The sequence below is a fragment of the Trachymyrmex cornetzi genome, unplaced genomic scaffold (assembly GCF_001594075.2).
Source record: "Trachymyrmex cornetzi isolate Tcor2-1 unplaced genomic scaffold, Tcor1.1 scaffold138, whole genome shotgun sequence".
Lineage (NCBI taxonomy): Eukaryota > Metazoa > Arthropoda > Insecta > Hymenoptera > Formicidae > Trachymyrmex > Trachymyrmex cornetzi.
The window spans coordinates 40,392-57,694 of NW_017295960.1; the positions used below are offsets into that span (position 1 = coordinate 40,392).

General features: G+C 37.2%; 3 protein-coding genes across 8 annotated transcripts; 2 read left to right on the forward strand and 1 right to left on the reverse strand.

Moving 5' to 3' along the window:
- Positions 1-1,927: 1,927 nt before the first annotated feature.
- Positions 1,928-7,427, reverse strand: LOC108771021 (RISC-loading complex subunit tarbp2). 4 transcript variants are annotated; one of them, XM_018522875.1, is made up of 8 exons: positions 7,219-7,427; positions 6,604-6,695; positions 5,836-6,163; positions 5,618-5,738; positions 4,992-5,286; positions 3,820-3,969; positions 3,547-3,658; positions 1,928-2,087 (listed from the first exon to the last, which is right to left on the reverse strand). In XM_018522875.1, the coding sequence occupies exons 2-8, from the start codon at positions 6,613-6,615 to the stop codon at positions 1,951-1,953; spliced, it is 1,155 nt and encodes a 384-aa protein (XP_018378377.1). In that variant the 5' UTR covers positions 6,616-6,695; positions 7,219-7,427; the 3' UTR covers positions 1,928-1,950. The 4 variants fall into 4 exon arrangements, with proteins under 4 accessions (XP_018378377.1, XP_018378376.1, XP_018378379.1 ...); XM_018522874.1 differs by having other exon boundaries at positions 5,618-5,753; XM_018522877.1 differs by lacking the exon at positions 3,820-3,969.
- On the forward strand, positions 2,199-5,584 carry Mthfs (methenyltetrahydrofolate synthetase). 2 transcript variants are annotated; one of them, XM_018522879.1, is made up of 4 exons: positions 2,199-2,612; positions 2,742-2,997; positions 3,126-3,177; positions 5,538-5,584. In XM_018522879.1, the coding sequence occupies exons 1-4, from the start codon at positions 2,502-2,504 to the stop codon at positions 5,569-5,571; spliced, it is 453 nt and encodes a 150-aa protein (XP_018378381.1). In that variant the 5' UTR covers positions 2,199-2,501; the 3' UTR covers positions 5,572-5,584. The 2 variants fall into 2 exon arrangements, with proteins under 2 accessions (XP_018378381.1, XP_018378380.1); XM_018522878.1 differs by lacking the exon at positions 5,538-5,584 and adding an exon at positions 3,248-3,420 and having other exon boundaries at positions 3,126-3,173.
- A 2,978-nt stretch (positions 7,428-10,405) lies between the features above and the next one.
- LOC108771026 (probable ATP-dependent RNA helicase DDX17) lies at positions 10,406-16,921 on the forward strand. Of its 2 annotated transcripts, none has more exons than XM_018522887.1 (8): positions 10,406-10,544; positions 11,127-11,480; positions 12,166-12,819; positions 12,947-13,119; positions 13,216-13,275; positions 15,373-15,615; positions 15,690-15,875; positions 15,955-16,921. In XM_018522887.1, exons 1-8 carry the CDS (start codon positions 10,528-10,530, stop codon positions 15,987-15,989), a joined length of 1,722 nt encoding a protein of 573 aa, XP_018378389.1. In that variant the 5' UTR covers positions 10,406-10,527; the 3' UTR covers positions 15,990-16,921. The 2 variants fall into 2 exon arrangements, with proteins under 2 accessions (XP_018378389.1, XP_018378387.1); XM_018522885.1 differs by having other exon boundaries at positions 15,952-16,918.
- The last annotated feature ends 382 nt before the right edge of the window (positions 16,922-17,303 follow it).

A 17,303-nucleotide genomic window follows, 5' to 3' on the forward strand; every position in this document is an offset into this window, starting at 1 on the left:
GCATACAGTGTTTGCGTAAATTTGCCAAAGTATCGTCTGCCCGCTCGGACGATCGCGTCTCTGACTCAGATTGGCTAAAATTTATTTCAAACTGGATCATAAATTGAAATAAGTTTTACCATATCCTTTACAAGTAAGTGCGAGTAAGGTAATCTGACAAACTTCGCGTACACGCGAAATATCTGCGAAACGCTCGACACAACGATAAATAATCGGTGACTCGCATCAACTCGTCTCTCTCGGGGTCAACAAATAATTTCTACGTTAAAGAATGGATAAATAGAGACGAGTATCTTACAAACTATCTTACAAACTTTATCCAGCGTCCACGAATCATAATAATGTAAGTGCGACCACATTTGTTCCCAAGTTCCGCAGTGTAGTATCTAAAAAAAAATCTAAAATAAAGATCTGACGGTGTTACTTGTTGAATCGCGGTGGTCTTCTCAACCGTGTTATCAGCTCCGTCCTGACAGTCCTGGCGTAATTCGGCGTAGCGTACTGATCGGTCACCGCAATTGTACTCTGAAGACTCTGGATGAATATGGATGAGTCCTGTATCTGACCTACACTCGCTGCTGCTGCTGCCGCCGCCTGATACTGGTACTGACTGCTGGTTATGTCAGCGGTTGGGTAATGACTCGGTTGCACGAATTGCGGCGGATTCTCGTACTGCGGATATGGGATGGAACTCTCCGCGGAGAACTGCGGGATTACCGGATTGACGTTGACCGGCGTGGTGGGGTAACTTCCCGGGTCGTAAGTCTGATATTGGTTCAGCTGGCCAATCTGCGTGGTGTTAAACGGCGGCGATTGCGGAAACTGCGCAGTGGTATCGGAGAACAGCACGTTTGCAACTGTTGGTTGCGGAAAGGGTTCCGGTCTCGGGTACGGTGGGATATTAGCCGTCACCGCACTACTTAGATTCTGCACGCTTGGTATGCCGGGAGCAATCGGCGAGGTGCCATATCCGTGGAACGTAGTCTGCGAACGACTTGTGTGATCGCTTAGGTCTTTTATACCACCGCCCTGTAACGAGCCAATGATATTAAGCTTGGACTTGCTACCACCGCCAGTGACGCCACCACCACTGATGCCGCCGCCGATCGTTTCGTTACCGTGCTTGATACGTGCGTCTGTTAATAACGGGTGTCGCACGTTAACGATGCTCTGCGGAGCGCGCAGTGGCGGAAAGTTGATCGGTGCCATTTTCGGCATCGAGCTCTGCTGTTGTTCCAATGCTTTACGTGCAATCGCAAACGCGCTGTTGTCGTTCCTCTGGCAGGAACCAGACTGTGGACTATATGTGCTGGACGGCGTGTAGGTCTCTCTGTGTATAACCGGCGTCGCTGTCGACGATTGTTGCATAGCGAATCTCAACGGCAGATTGGTCGTCATTGATCCAGCGATACTGGTGTTCTTGTAATCCGGACTGTTCACAGACATCGATTCCTTGTAATCCGATTGAATGGGATAATTCTTGACGTTTGAATCAGTTTCATTTGAAAATTTCTTTGGGGCGGTATAATCTCTTGAATTTTTTATCGCGTTTTCATGCACGGTGTTGCTTATACAGGTACTGACAGGCCGTACGCTACTATATGTGGAACTGCTGGATTGTTTTGCGGCGATCGATTTCGTCGTGTTGTGCGATTCGCTCGAAGACTTCGGAGTATCATTATTACCATCATGCTTTTTCATCGAGTTAATTTTGCCAGACGCAATGGTGTGCAAAGCAGCATCTTTGTTGCCCACTGTGGTGTTCGTTATCTTAACAGATAACTTAGATGTTCTATTCTTATTTCCCATATAATTCTGACCGCTTTTTCCTTTGTCAAAAATCTGATTTTTGGCTGATAATACTTTGATGTTTGTATTATTGTTCTGATTATTAGATGCCAGATTATGGGGCTTGCAGGTGATAGTGACTGGCAGGAGCAAAGCGCTGGCTCACTTCTTGGTCATGATTTTCAGATATTCCAGGGCATTTTGAGCAGCACTGGCTTGAGCATCTTTACTAGTCGCGCCGCAACCATAGCAAACTGCTACTGGCAGGGTAGACAGTTGCACAAGGCACTGGAATTTACCTAGAAGATAGAATATCATAATGTTTAGATTATTTCTGTATTGCATTGTTCACAAATAATTTTTATTTTTCAACATGCACAATTTTGATCAACATTTGCATCATAGGTTGCGTTCAGCAGAACATAATAGTTTTGCAACCATTTTATGATTGCCTGCTGAGATAAACCATTCCTTTTGATCTAAAAGCATAACCCAATCAGTGAAGAAAACTTTCAACAGTTGCAAAATAAACGTTCTGTTGAACACAGTCATAATTCATGATAACATATGACACTAAGAGATGATAAACAAGGTCATAGATATCATGTAAAAATTGCTAAACTCATATAAAATTATGCTTAGTAAAGTTAAACACAGATATACCTAGACATGATAGCAGGAGTGATCAATAAGAGTGACAAATAATCTACAATATGGCAGCTTTAACATCAACTAAAAGAGCTTTACGAAAAGAAATTAAGGAAATTCTTAAAAATATTAGTTCAGAAGAAAGAAAGAAGGAATCTGTAAATGTGTTTAAAAAGGTAAGTCTGAGAAAAGTAAATGAATCAATAATCTCCAAGAACCAGAGGCTCTTGACTCATTGAAGAGGTTATGTTCTGAGCATGTGCAATAATTTTTACACAATATATTTGCAATATTATTATTTGCAGTTATGCCAGTTAAAACAATATCAAAATAGCAAGAGAATTTCTTTGTATTTGAGTACTAAAGATGAAATCGACACTTTGCCCATCTTGAAACATATACTTGATATGGGAAAAGAGGCATTTGTACCACAATATCATGGAAAAATTATGGAAATGGTAAAACTAAGGTCGATGGAGGATTATGAAACATTGCCACTAACAAAATGGAACATTAAACAACCAAGCATTACTGAAAATCAAGAAAACGCATTAGAAACAGGTGAATTCTATGATAAACCAAATAATAATAAAAAAATAATACGTTTTATGATAAATTATTTTGCAAAATTCATTGTTTATTAATTTTAACGATATTACTTATTTAACAATAGTAATTCTTTATTATAGGTGGATTAGATTTAGTAATTTTACCAGGTGTTGCTTTCACGGTGAATGGTGAGTTTTACTCAATAAATATTACATCATTTTGTAATCCTGCATGCAACTGTATTGTCTTTATTACTGATTAGGAAAACGTTTGGGACATGGAATGGGTTATTATGATAAATACTTAAAAAGGTGTTTTCAAAAAAACATAAAGCCATATTTGGTTGCGGTAGGATTTAAAAAACAAATACAAGAAGACATTCCTGTTAATGAGAATGATGTGCCTGTTGATATCGTACTTACTGGATAACAAATAATACAATAAAAAAATATGTACTTTTATTTTTTCTGTGCAGTTATTTCTAAAATCTTATAAATCTATTTGTAAAGTAATTTATATACAAATAAAGTCGTTTTCATATTGTACCATTGATAAACTTACCACTGATAGATTTCTCTTCAATATCAACATAGGTTACTTCAAACTGCTGCTCTGACGCAATTTCTTGTAAAAATTGTACCAAATTTACATCCCCATCGTTGAAACAAGTATTCTGCAATAAAATAAGAATAACTTACACGCAATCGATTGCAGTCTAAGTCGATATCGTAGGGACAAACGAATAATTTCTTTCTGGCTTGATAATAAACAAGAGGACAACAATCACAATATACATTCTTCTATTCTTCATCTATTCTTCATTTGAATACAAACCTGTAGTTGGAAAAGCTTAACACCTGTGGACGACTTGAGACTCTTGTGAAATTTCGAAACTTGGATACTATGTATTGTTGTCAGTGTTGAAATTTTGCTACCTTTCAGATCGGCATAACGGGCGTTCACATTTGCGTTTCTTTGCACAATCTATAATGGACAATTAATATACATGTAAAATTTCTTGTAAGCACCTACGTTATAAAAGCTTTAACAGCTACTTCACATTTATATAAAAACTTACATGAAGTGGATATGATCCAAGCGCAATTACTCTCAAAAGATAAAATACACAAAGCTATACAAAACTTACATTGAAATGCGATATTGTCCAAACAATGGTCCGTTATAGATTTAAACAGATCGGAAAGATAGCTTTTATTACATAAGGCTTGTTCTTTGTCACTGGACTGGCTTGCATTAAAACTTTCAACATGGGAACCTCATAATAGCGAACCACAAAGTAGCGCGAAAAATCCCTTCTGCGATAAGAATAGCTTGAGTGGGGAGTAGCAATAACCACTAAAACTTCATTATTTTGAAGTAGGGGCAACCTCGTTATAGCGTTCACACTCTCAAACCGCACGCTATTACGAGGTTTCAGTGTATTTCATTTTTATTAAATTTTAAATATGTATCTATATTTCATTTTAAATACGAGTATATTCAGCTACAAAGAACAGACCTATAAAGTGGCATTAAAGCCAAAATCACTTCCACTTCTATAAATACACACACTCGTATGCATACATATGCCCATATGCACATACTCATACATACATATTCAATTTAAAATAAATCTGATCATTCACACTTCGTAACTCTTGTGATCATGTCTGGCAGGCATTGCAGAAGTTTTATCCTTCTAATTATATCCTAGCTGTTTTCTTTTCTTTTTTAAAAATTTATTTAGTATTTTTCTGGATTTTAAAGGGCAATAAAAGATGTTTTTAGATGTTTTTAGATTTTGAATAACTTTATTCAATGGAGTCAAGATAGAATGCAAGAGAGGTTGAAATATTCAAATGTTAAAATAGTGATAAATAGGGGCTAACAATAGATAGTGATGAATAGGGACTAATAGATTATTATCTATTTTTGCAACGATATATAAGAATAGATAATTTTCATTATCTGACACAATTAACAAGATGAGAGATTAACATTCTTACCTCATCCTCATCTACGCTGGGAGCTTGGTTATTCATTTCGTGTAAAGCTTGCCACATTTTATGAGCGGCATGCCTCTTTGCGACTTTTTTACTTTTACCTTGACCAACTTCGCGATATTTTAGGATTGAACAAACAATAGTAAATTGTCGCTCATGAGGTAAACCCTCTTCACCCTCCATCGAGTATTTTGGAGGTGGCCAGTGGCGCGACATACACATTTCTTGTAAGGCTCCAATTGGGTTGTTTACTATTTTCTCCTCTCCATATGTCTGCAGTTCTTGTAAATTTTGTGAGCTACGTAAAAATATACATAAAATTATTTTATCCTCCATGTACTCTTGCTTACAATTTTAATTCTCCTGTAATCATATTTTTATTTTTTCCATCTGGGTATTTCAACTCAAATTTTAAAATCTCTCTCTCTCTCTTTACCGAAAATCTTTACTTAAAACAAAACTTGAAATTTAAATGAGAAAAAAAATGTTTAAAAATATACAACTCAGCAATAAGGGAACTAGATTTTGCTCTCCTTTATTTCACAGGAGAGTGAAATTTCGCCAATCCCAAAAAAAAGATTAAGATTGCAGGAAGGATAAGTATGATGTTAAGTGCAATTCATGCTTACTCGGGTAAACTATTTGGAATTGGCGATTCTACACCATCGGTGTTCACTCCAATTAATTTATCCAACACAGCTTTTGCAGCAGCGTGTTTAGCTTCTTTCTTGGACCTGCCGGTCCCCATTGCTGAAACAATTGGGTCTGTTTCTGAATAGTTATGTACTTATCAATCAACAATACATTGTTATGCATGACAATACATGCACAATGAATTTATACAAACCAACGACGTCGGTAACAGTGACTCTGTATCGAAACGTAGGCTCGTGAATAGCTCCCTCGATTTGGACGAGTTCATACTTAGGTATTGTGCCTCTACGGGAAAGCAATTCCTGAAGAACAGAGACAGGTGTTTTGCTGGGTAACGACTTCATTTCCAAACGTGCCGCCTCGTGTAATGGAAGTTTCTCTAACATCATGGCATGTAATGTTACACGAACTCTATTACGACGATTGACATTATTAGAATGATTAGGAACGCCACCCACACCAGGCATCATGTTAGTAGGCCCAACCTGCGGTGGTTGATGCATTTCCTCCATTGTTGTGTTCTGAAAATCACATGTTATGAAGCCGTAACCTTCCCCCAAAGTCAGAGTAACTGATGATACACAAGGCTCAAGTCACAATGTAAAAAATAGAACTTAACAACATTCCCCCTCTCATCACTCTATTTACCTAGCAAATATAGTATGCCTTCCAACAAGCGAGACAGTGCGACACAGTGATCGTGTCATCTTCATTGGCAAATAACAAGGATGTAATGATCTATTGCGTCACACCGTGTTATTTGTATCGCTTGTTGGAAGACACACATAATATCTGTTTCTACCAACGTGGATTAATTTGAATCTTGTTTTAACTGACTTTATATTTTTCTGTAATTCTTAGAATTAGAGAGAAAGAGATGAAGAGTCATTGGTAGAAACAGGCAACACAAAAATAACATTTAGGAGTTTTAAAACAAAACATATTTATCTCGTATCCTTACATCTGTATTCATCTTAGCGAACAACGACGATGCATGTAGGAGTCAATTAGTGTCCTCGTGCGCCCTTTACGACCTCGTCCTCTTCTATCTCGCTATAAATATCGAAATCGCGATGATTATTCCAGATTTACTCTGGATTTCCGGTCGCCACGATGCGGCAATTAATGCATCGTCATTAATCCGCGGTCGGTTGTCCCGGCGAATGAGAGAGTCGGCATGCGGCGTGCGCGTGTAAAACGTGTTGGAATCGCGTCTTCTCGACGCGGTCAACGATATTTCGAGACCGCGAGGGAGACCGGCATGGCCGCCATGATTGTTATAAAACTCATCGATTGACCGTAACGGAAATACGCGTGGGACACGCCGGGGACGGGGTGTCGTCGCGCGTGGTACGTACGTAGAACGTGAACGCGGCGTTGTCTCGCGGCTCTCGGCGACGTTGACGACGGCAGGATTTTCAGAAAAACAGCCGCCGCCGACGCCGACCGGTTGCCACGCGTATATACGCGTACATATACAGATACATATATACGTTATCGTCCGCTACGCGGCGGCGGTTCGATCTCGGCGGGCCCAAAGTCACCGGGGGGACAAACACGCGTCCTTCGCACTTACGATTTTCGGGGAGACGTAGCTTCGTGGAAAAAGTGATGTGCCGGCTCCTCGTCAGGCCAATTCCTATGCGAAAAGCGAATCCCGCTTTTTGTGATCGATCCAAGTCTCACAAAAAGCTTGATCCGTTTGACGACAGAAAAATGGTTCACTGGTTAGCGGAGAATCCCTTCCTCGTTCGCAGCTCTACGATATCTGTGGGGGTGCCCATCCATCATACCCAATGCCCATGACCGTTCGTGTATGCGGTGCATGCGCCACCGTGATGTTTCTGAAACTCGTGCGCATCTTTCGTCTGCGCAGGCGTATACCTGCGTTACCGTCGCTCGATAATGCAGTCGCCCGACTCGGTCGGTAAAGAGGGGAGCACAGACTCTTGAATAAAGCCTTGTGTCCACGATGCTAGAAATCGGTCCGAGATCTTGGACAGAGAAAAAATTAACAAATCACATTTGAACAATTTGATCACATGACCATTGCGATTGGTCAATTCTTTCTTCATCCGAGGTCTTGACCGATTTCTAGCATCGTGGACACAAGGCTTAACGCATGACACACGAGGCGTAAGAAGATGAACCAATCAAATGCTGGATTTACCCTGCATCCGATTTGCGTCGTGCGACGCTCTGTAACCAATCAGAAAACAGGATTCCGATGTTACGAAGCAAAATCCATTGGAATCCTGTTTTCTGATTGGTTGCAGAGCGTCGTACGACGTAAATCGGATGCAGGGTGAATCCAGCAAAAGTTTCCCTTATTTCCTTATTTTGTATGGAGCTGTAGGCTAGTCTTAAGATCGCCCTGAAATAAAAATTGCAACTATTAAAAAAATATATAATTCGCTATGTGATTCTCATATATTTAGATGTATAAAAATAAATAAAATCTGCCAATTAAGTGACTCAGCGGGAACTTCAAGAGAAAACAACCGGGTGCACTTCCAACAGATATAGTTCCTTTGTGATAAGGATTTTGGAAAATAAAGTATGCTTTAAAAATTATTTTTATATACTACATATTGAATTTAAAAAATTTAAAATATGGACACAAGATTTTAATCATAAATAATGTTGTTAAAAATTAATAAAAATGCTTGTAAAAGAAGTGCGAAGGAAACGCTCTGCGATTGGCTGAGACCATACATGACGTCAGAATTCGATACTTTCAAATATTTTACGAGATCACCGGTTAATTTTCTTTAAATAATTACAATTATTATTTACAATATCGGTAATTATGTCTCGAAAAAATCAAATCGGATTCGTTCAAGCGCAGTCGGATAGCCTACCTAAAATAACCGTATTAATGATTTCCGATTTTTTTTCCCAAAGTAAACATGTTCAACATTGCAGAAATCCGCGGTGTAAAATCTAAAAAGTAAGTATATGCAACATATATGTATTTATCAAATAGATATACATAGGTTATAAAATGAAACGGCATTCATTAAATAATAATATATCTATTTATTTCAAACAGTGAAATTCTAACTTTATATTCTAATTTTATTATGTACTCTATTTTGTTAATACACACATTTTATAGAGCTGAAGGTGAAAACTACGGAGATTCTGCAGTTGGATTTGTAGAATTAAAACGAGAAGGCTGCTTCCGTTACATTCAAGGGAAAGTGTGTCCCGAGCATAGAGTCAACAGCAAACTGTATTTGGTATTGATGCTCGTTGACGAAGAAAATGAAAAAATTGAATATGTTAAATGCGATGACTGTGCAGCTTCAGCAGGTATATTGAAATTAACATTAATGTCATGGTTTCAGGTGGTTGTAAACATGCCATTGCATTTCTGATGTGGGTTCATTGTCGAAGCGAAGAGCCTAAATACGCCTGCGACTGTGTGTTATTGGAAGAAACCTCGACTGGCACAAATTGGAGCTAATGGAAAAAGCATGAGAGCAAAAGATTTATTATCATTGAAGTGTTCCAGTCCTTCTAAACAATAATAGATTTTTGCAGATCCTATTGCACGAAATGGAAAAGATAAAATTCGACTGCCAACTTTCAAGATACTTTATACAATTCGTATCGAACAAAGGTCTATCAGTGCATGCTTTAATGTTACGATTTTGTAATACTAATACGTGTAAAGACGCAGATGATTTTTTAAGCTTTGCAAGTATCGAAATGGCTACACGATCTTTGGAAGATATTGCAAAGGACAGATCAAAATCAATCTACAATGTGGAAAGAATTAAGATATGGCAGAATAACAGTATCTCGAATTTACAAAATATCACTTGTAACAACGTTTTTTCGATATTTTTTGCATGTTTTCACTCATTTTGAATTGTTTGTAAGGCAGCTGTCAAATCTGTATCGAATTATGACGTCACATCATCGACGACCATCATGGCGCGCGAAAATAACTGCGTTTAACATGCTTGTAATTTTTAATACAATAAAAATAACACATTTAATTATTTTGAATGTATATTGTGATTGTAATAATTATTTTTAGCATTTCAACTTTCATTTAAAGTGAAAATTTAAAAATCGTGGAAGACCCTTATGCAGTTAGAAATCGAGTACGTAAGTATCCAGCGGTATGTAAATCACAAATGGCGTGAAGATAATTGAGAAAAACAATTTTTCGAACCAACATCATCGGAGAAATAGCTTCGTAGAGAATTTTTCTCAGCTTGTTTTTGTCAAATCGCACGAACATACAATTTTAATGGGTTTAATTAATAATCCAGACAGCACACAATATTTACAAAATATTAAAAAAATATTTAGAAATATTTACAAGATTTATTTTAAATATTTTGTAAATATTTTTGTGGTTTCAGATTGCACAGATCATAAATATTTATTATAAATTATTATGAAATACTTATTAGAATAGTTATAGTAAATGCTATGAAAATACTTAATGAGTCATTATAATCCAAATAAAAAATACTTATTAGAAATATTTATTTATATTTATCATAAATATTGCATAAAATATTAGTCTATATTTTAATAATATTTCGAATAAAAAAAGCTTTATATAAAATATATATAAAATATCTATATAACATTTCAAAAAATGAATATTAATAAATATTTATCATTAATATTCTGTGCTGTCTGGGAAGCAAATGGTACGTAAGAAAAGAATGTGAACCGGCGCGTCTACATCATTGCTGCTTTAATGGCGCCACTTTTTTTTTCTCTATGCGTCACTCGGCCTCGGATTCGGTTTGGACTCGCGTTGTCTGACATTCCGTATGTGAGCTACGCGGGTTGTTTGTTCCGGAGTGACGTTATTTAACAATAAACAAACGGGATCGTTTACACGAAAAGTGTAAATATGGGCCGCTATAGGAGGTAAGTAACTATAGTAACACCGATAGTACGGCATTTATATACACGAAATGGAATGAAGGGATTGTTGAGAGCGCTACCTATTATATCCGTCGATGGAAACCACTTGCGGCGTCAAAAGCTTGTCTTTCTGCTACAAAAATCAAATTTTCTTCTATATTTTCGTAATTTCTTATATAATACAAACGTTCTGTACAATGATTATGTTTGATGTATATAATCTATAGATATAAGTTACGAATGAATGTCTTGACTTTTTGATCAAATGAATTTCTCTCACACTTTGTATAAAAATATTATATATTTTAGGGAGGATCCCGTTTGCTTACAATCTTGATTGCACACACTATTTATATCATCTGATTCCTAATAATTTCTCACTGCTTTATCAATGAGAATATTTTGTTTTTAAATTAGCCAATTAGCAATGTATGTGTGCAACATGCGATGTGTGCAATCGAAGCCTTTCTATATTTTATACATGTATTTATATAAAACATATTATATATTTTATATTGTACTATGATTTCTCTAAATGACATGAATTGGAACTCAATATCTAATCATACATACAACTTATTTCAGTCGCAGTCGTGAAAGGGATAGACGACGCAGATCACGCACTCGTTCGCGGAGCAGATCACCACGTGACAGGAGGAGCTGGGGCGGCAGCGGTGGACGAGACAGACCCTCCAGTAGTCGCAACAGTCGTGGACAACCAGGCGCGAATCTAAGGAAACCAAGATGGGATCTCAACCGACTGGAGCCCTTCAAGAAGGATTTCTATGTTCCTCACAACGCGGTGCAAAATCGGGATCCCCGGATTGTGGAACAATACAGAGCCGAGAAGGAAATCACTCTTAGAGGCAAAAGCATTCCGAATCCTGTTTTTGACTTCGACGAGGCGGGTTTCCCAGATTACGTTCTAAGAGAGATCAAGTAAGTAGTGAATGTTATGAAAGATAAGTTTTGATATCTTGTTATTTAAGTCTAAGTTGATAAGTCTAAGTTAGCTCCATTTATTTATACTATAATGTAAGATCATGATTCAATAACAAGAAGAGATTCCAGTATGACCCTCACTGATTTCAATGAAACTTGGCAGAATAATGGATATGATAACAACCTTCCTATACAGCACAGAATTTACATCAATATTGTGCAAAAGTTGCAGTAACACTGTTGCAACATTGCAGAGATTTTGCAGTAATATTGTTGCAAATTCTGTGCTGCATAGAGAGGTTGTTATCATATCCACTACACTACAAATTCGAGTATAAACGTTTTAATAAATTCTAAAGGAAATGCCGTTATCAATTTTAATATTGAAATATTTTGGAAATAATAAACCGTTTACGCTCAAATGGAGGATGATTTTTGTTCAGGGGAACACACTCTACAATCCTGACAAGTTTTATTGAAATTGGTGAGATTCGCTTTGGAGTCTCCCTTTGTAAACTATTTATGAGCAAGATTCTAAGTATCTCCATTTAGTTAATAATTTCTAATTACAATTCTAAACTATCTATTTATCCATTTTATAATCATAATTTTAAGCCATCTCTATTTATTAATCTTATAATTTATAATTATAATTCTCAGCTGTTTATGTTTTGTCTTGCAGAAGACAAGGTTTCAGTGAACCTACATCGATCCAAGCACAAGGATGGCCGATCGCACTAAGTGGACGGGACATGGTAGGCATTGCATCTACAGGATCTGGAAAAACATTATCTTATATACTGCCTGCGATAGTTCACATCAACAGCCAGCCGAAATTAAGTCGCAAAGATGGACCTATTGCTTTAGTATTGGCGCCTACACGAGAGCTTGCCCAACAGATTCAGCAGGTCGCTGATGATTTTGGACATTCATCGGGCATTAGGAACACTTGCCTATATGGTGGAGCGCCGAAAGGTGCTCAAGCCAGAGATCTGGATGGAGGTGTAGAAATAGTCATAGCTACACCTGGTAGATTACTGGATTTTCTTGAGTCCGGCAAGACAAATTTGAAAAGATGTACATATTTGGTATTAGATGAAGCTGACAGGATGTTAGATATGGGATTTGAACCACAAATCAGGAAAATCATAGAACAAATTAGACCAGACAGGCAGACATTAATGTGGTCAGCTACGTGGCCTAAAGAAGTAAAAAATTTAGCCGAAGATTTTCTTAAAGATTATGCTCAAATCAATGTTGGTTCATTACAACTTTCAGCAAATCATAATATATTACAAATAATTGATGTATGTCAGGATTATGAAAAAGAGAATAAGTGAGTATAAGAATTTCGAGTGGTTCTGGCTTGCTTAGTTATTACTAGCCGTTATAGCAATAGCAGTTAACTACCGAATTAGCATTATTACTGCTAAAGAAAAAGCTATCATGTCACATTTTTATAGATTAAGTACTCTATTGAAGGAAATAATGGCAGAAAGTGAGAATAAAACTATAGTGTTTATCGAAACAAAGCGTAGAGTGGACGAAATTACAAGAAAAATGAAACGCGATGGATGGCCAGCGGTTTGTATTCACGGCGACAAGACGCAGCAAGAACGAGATTGGGTTTTACAAGGTATTACAAAAATTAAATATATTTTACTGAGAATTGTTTCTCTAGTTATATAAAATTTAATGAGCGTGCAGATAGATAATCATATCTGGTTTGTAGATTTCAGATCAGGCAAAGCACCAATCCTAGTTGCTACAGACGTTGCTGCACGTGGTCTTGGTGAGTCATTCGAATTTTTCGATTATTCAACGCAACGATGTCGTGTATTATGAGTCAATTTTTCCTGCAACACGGAAAACAAACTGGTTAATATTCACGGTATTAATTTTTCCCCAAAATTATCAAATTTTTTTTCTCTTTTTTACAATGCTCTATTCTAACCGAAAATTTAACAAATCTTGACTGCAATGTAATGTTCCGTTAAAAGCTGAAAGATACAAATAGTTTGCATACAAATAATTCTTAAATCGTGAGGATCTTAAAAGTATAATTTTGTGCCATATGAAGTTGGAATATATGACGTAAATTAATAATCTTATAAAGCACCTAATGACATATAAAGTTTCATATATTACCATGAATAACAGAAACCAAACATTTCTGTCCAAGTTTTATTGTATAAGAACTAATCTTGGCTTAATTTAATTTATATTTCATTCGTTGAGTACATTATTTACAACGTTATCGATTGCACCATACAAATTTAGATTTCTTTCTATAAAACGGGACATTACAATTTTAACGCGCTGTAAGTTTAAAGTCAGCAAGAGAATGTAGGAAAGGAATAGGGCAAAAGAAAGCAAAAAAAGCATATTGAAACAGGAGGATGGTTGGAAGTACCTATACAGCTAACGCGGTTGGATCTTTGTTTGTATTGCAGAGGCACATTGCGCGCAGGCCCACGCTGGGTAATGCAAAGCATGTCGGGGGTGCCCGCCGCCGCTCTTTGTTCGGTGGTGCACTGGTTTGCATTGTCTGCGCTGGCCGCGACGCCGTGCCTCTATCCGTCCGTCCGTCCGTCCGTCAATCGCGTGTGAAGGGCCAAGTCCGGGCCAAATCGGCATCTACTACTACTACTACTTCTACTACTACTACTACTACTTTACCTACCTACCTACATACTGGATATCAGTCCTACTGCGCTGCGCTGTACGCCATCCGGGCTGGCTGGCCAGGTCGTTGTTGCCAGAATAGAGTCCCCTGCGCTGGCACGCTCAAGCTAATCAGACAACCAACAACGTTGGTCCGTTGAGGCGGTGGCATGTGATAGCAGATATGCCAGAGCCTCTCTTAGCGCGCCCTGCGCCCTGCGCCTGTAGCGACAGAGTGGCGGAGGCAGTAGCTGGAGCGAGCGCAAATAGCCAGGCCCTGCCCGTACGTTGCTAGCGAAACACTCGCCCACTGCCTAATATTTTAGTATTACATAGTTAAAATTTGATTAATTGACATATACATAAATACATATACATACACATACACAGACACACATCATACACATCATACATGAATCTGATACACGTATATATATATATATATATATATAAATCATATATGTATACATACTTTTATATAATTATTACTAACTTGTGGATTACTGTGTGAGTAAAGTTTGTCAAAACTAAGCTAATCTATCGGGTATATGTATACATATATATACGTGTATAAATGCATACATTCACAAACTATCACTTTAAACTGTATGCGTTTCTCATCCTTTTTCCTTAGTCCTCGTGGTAACATCATACATCAATCGCATTTTATCATATTGATTATTATATCATCATATGAAATTGTTATGAAACGATTCTGGTCTTTTCACTAATTAGCAGTCGTCCATGAAAGACATGTAGAAAGACTTTAAACACATTTTTCATTTTTTATTTCTTAAATGTAATAAAATAAGAATATTCGCCATCACGATATTTAGGGGAGAAAGATCAGGATCGTTCTCGGTATATAATTTGTTTTTGTTTCTTGTTCTTGTGTAGAACCTATCACTTGTTAAAAGATAAAGAAAGAATGATATTACATAATTACACAAGAAATTGCTTTTTTAATAGAATTCTTTATATCAAGTATTTTGTTATAACTGTTAATACAAAAAGGGAGCAACGCGACATTTCGAATTATTAGCTCCTCGGAGAACGTATTGAACATTATAATTTACTGCAATATACCGTTCGGTAATACTCCATTCATACTCGACTCGCGGTGTTTCACAATCCTTGCGACACACTACTACTTTCTTAACCCATGTCTGTCCTTGACGCTAGAACCCTACAAAGATCCAGGTCTAATGCCAACTCTTAATTTCAGACGTTGAAGACGTCAAGTTTGTCATCAATTTTGACTACCCCTCCTGTTCCGAGGATTACGTTCATCGTATCGGTCGTACCGGCCGCCGACAGAAGACTGGCACGGCGTACACTTTCTTCACGCCTAACAATGCCAACAAGGCTAATGATCTGATACAAGTGTTGAAGGAAGCGAATCAAGTGATAAATCCAAAACTACTGGAGCTCGCCGATAGTAAAGCTGGCGGCTATGGTAGAAACAGAGGTATTTCTGAAACAATTGCTGAAAGACTGTGTCAAGTTTATTCGTGTAAAGATCGATTGAATCGATATTGGCAGGTGGAAGAAATCGATGGCGATCACGAGGCGGTGGAGGTGGATGCGGTAGCGGTCGTAACGGAAAAGAACGCAGCTATTCGCGAAGCAGAAGTCGAAGTTACAGTAGAGAACGCAACGGCCGCAGCAGTCGGCGAAGCTATAGTCGTAGTTACTCGCGGAGTCGTAGTCCCATCAGCAATCGTAACGGTAAATCGCTATGCTATCCGAAGAACTGTTGATTCCGCGGATCAACTGATACTAACAAGAAATCATTTCTCCTCAGAAGTTATCGGCAAAAGTTATTGGAGTAGCGAGAGATGATCTTCCAGCGGCGGTTAAAGAATGTGTGTAACAACGCAGGTAATTTTTTCTTTTTTTTCTTTTCGAAAGAAACGATTGTAATAAACGAGACTGTTTCATCGAGACTGTTTCATTCGCTATTCGCGAGAAACGATACTTCAGTGTCGAATTTGGTGGACGCACTACTATTGTAGATCATCAAACTTCTTACGTACAGCAGCTTTCAATCTGCACCTCGTGTATTCCGCCCAATTCGGCAGCCTGATTGATGATATAATCAATGTGATGATATAACCAGTGCGATGATATAATCAATAGTTTGCTAACTATATATACACGAATTTTTAATGTCGTCTTCATTAATGCTGACTATCGCTATCTTATATAAGAAAAACTTTTAACGTGAGTACACAATACTGAAGTGTACTCGAACAGAGATTTTATTATGTATATTTGCTAGTGACAGAATGATGGAATGTGTTATCATATCTTTTACTTCCTTTTGCATCCCCATGCTGCATCTAATTTCTTCCTTTTTAAATATTATCAATATACACCAATTTATAGATTAGGCAAATCCATTATAGCAACCGACTGTTTATACATTTTTATAATGCTTACTCTCACGTTAATCCTTATACACTCATTCGGTAGTAAGAACAAATTAGATTGACGTGACTAAATGATGTATAAATCTAATTATTACTCGAATTAAACTTCCAGTGTATAACAGTGTTTAATTAGTACGTATATTTGTAATTAGTGCGTAGATTATAATAAATTATACTATATGTCTAGTACGCGCTTATTTGTAATTTATCCGTCTGTATTTTAGGCAATTATAACAAATGATAATAACACTTGATGTACAGTATTTCAACGACGTGATAAATAAATTCGTAAATGTCTACATTATTTCCTATTTTAATATCTTACGTGCATTCTGTAGAATTTACTCGACTGTCTTAATAATTATGTTGCAGCAATAATTACTTACCTGTAATGAGCTTGACGATGATACTTGTGAATTATACGCATCACATATTTGGAAAAAGAATAAGTTGTTGATACAAAAGAAAAACTTATGATCATCGCATGCTTCGATTATCATCGCTAAAATCTTTAGGAGAATGACAACCAAAGTGATTCACGTTTAGAATCGGTTTTTCTCCTGTGTTCTGTTTAATTTAATTTTTATCTTAATTACAGGTGGTAGTAAGTTAAAGATCTTACGGTAATTTTAGAATACCGAATTCCATTTATCCTCAACCCGGTGTTCTCCGTGTGTCAATCTCGTTCGTTTCGCTTTGTGGATGGCCGATTCTTTGCAGCCAC

Bases quoted from the DNA above. Each gene is read 5' to 3' on its own strand.
- Mthfs (XM_018522878.1), top strand. From the start codon at position 2,502: ATGGCAGCTTTAACATCAACTAAAAGAGCTTTACGAAAAGAAATTAAG. The intron at 2,613-2,741 runs GTAAGTCTGAGA...TATTATTTGCAG, and splicing joins CTGTAAATGTGTTTAAAAAG to TTATGCCAGTTAAAACAATA. The intron at 2,998-3,125 runs GTGAATTCTATG...TCTTTATTATAG, and splicing joins AGAAAACGCATTAGAAACAG to GTGGATTAGATTTAGTAATT.
- LOC108771021 (XM_018522874.1), bottom strand. The intron at 5,754-5,835 runs GTTTGTATAAAT...ATTCAGAAACAG, and splicing joins CACTGTTACCGACGTCGTTG to ACCCAATTGTTTCAGCAATG. The intron at 3,970-4,991 runs GTAAGAATGTTA...TGTCCATTATAG, and splicing joins CCAGCGTAGATGAGGATGAG to ATTGTGCAAAGAAACGCAAA.
- LOC108771026 (XM_018522885.1), top strand. The intron at 11,481-12,165 runs GTAAGTAGTGAA...TTTGTCTTGCAG, and splicing joins TACGTTCTAAGAGAGATCAA to AAGACAAGGTTTCAGTGAAC. The intron at 15,876-15,951 runs GTAAATCGCTAT...ATTTCTCCTCAG, and splicing joins TCCCATCAGCAATCGTAACG to AAGTTATCGGCAAAAGTTAT.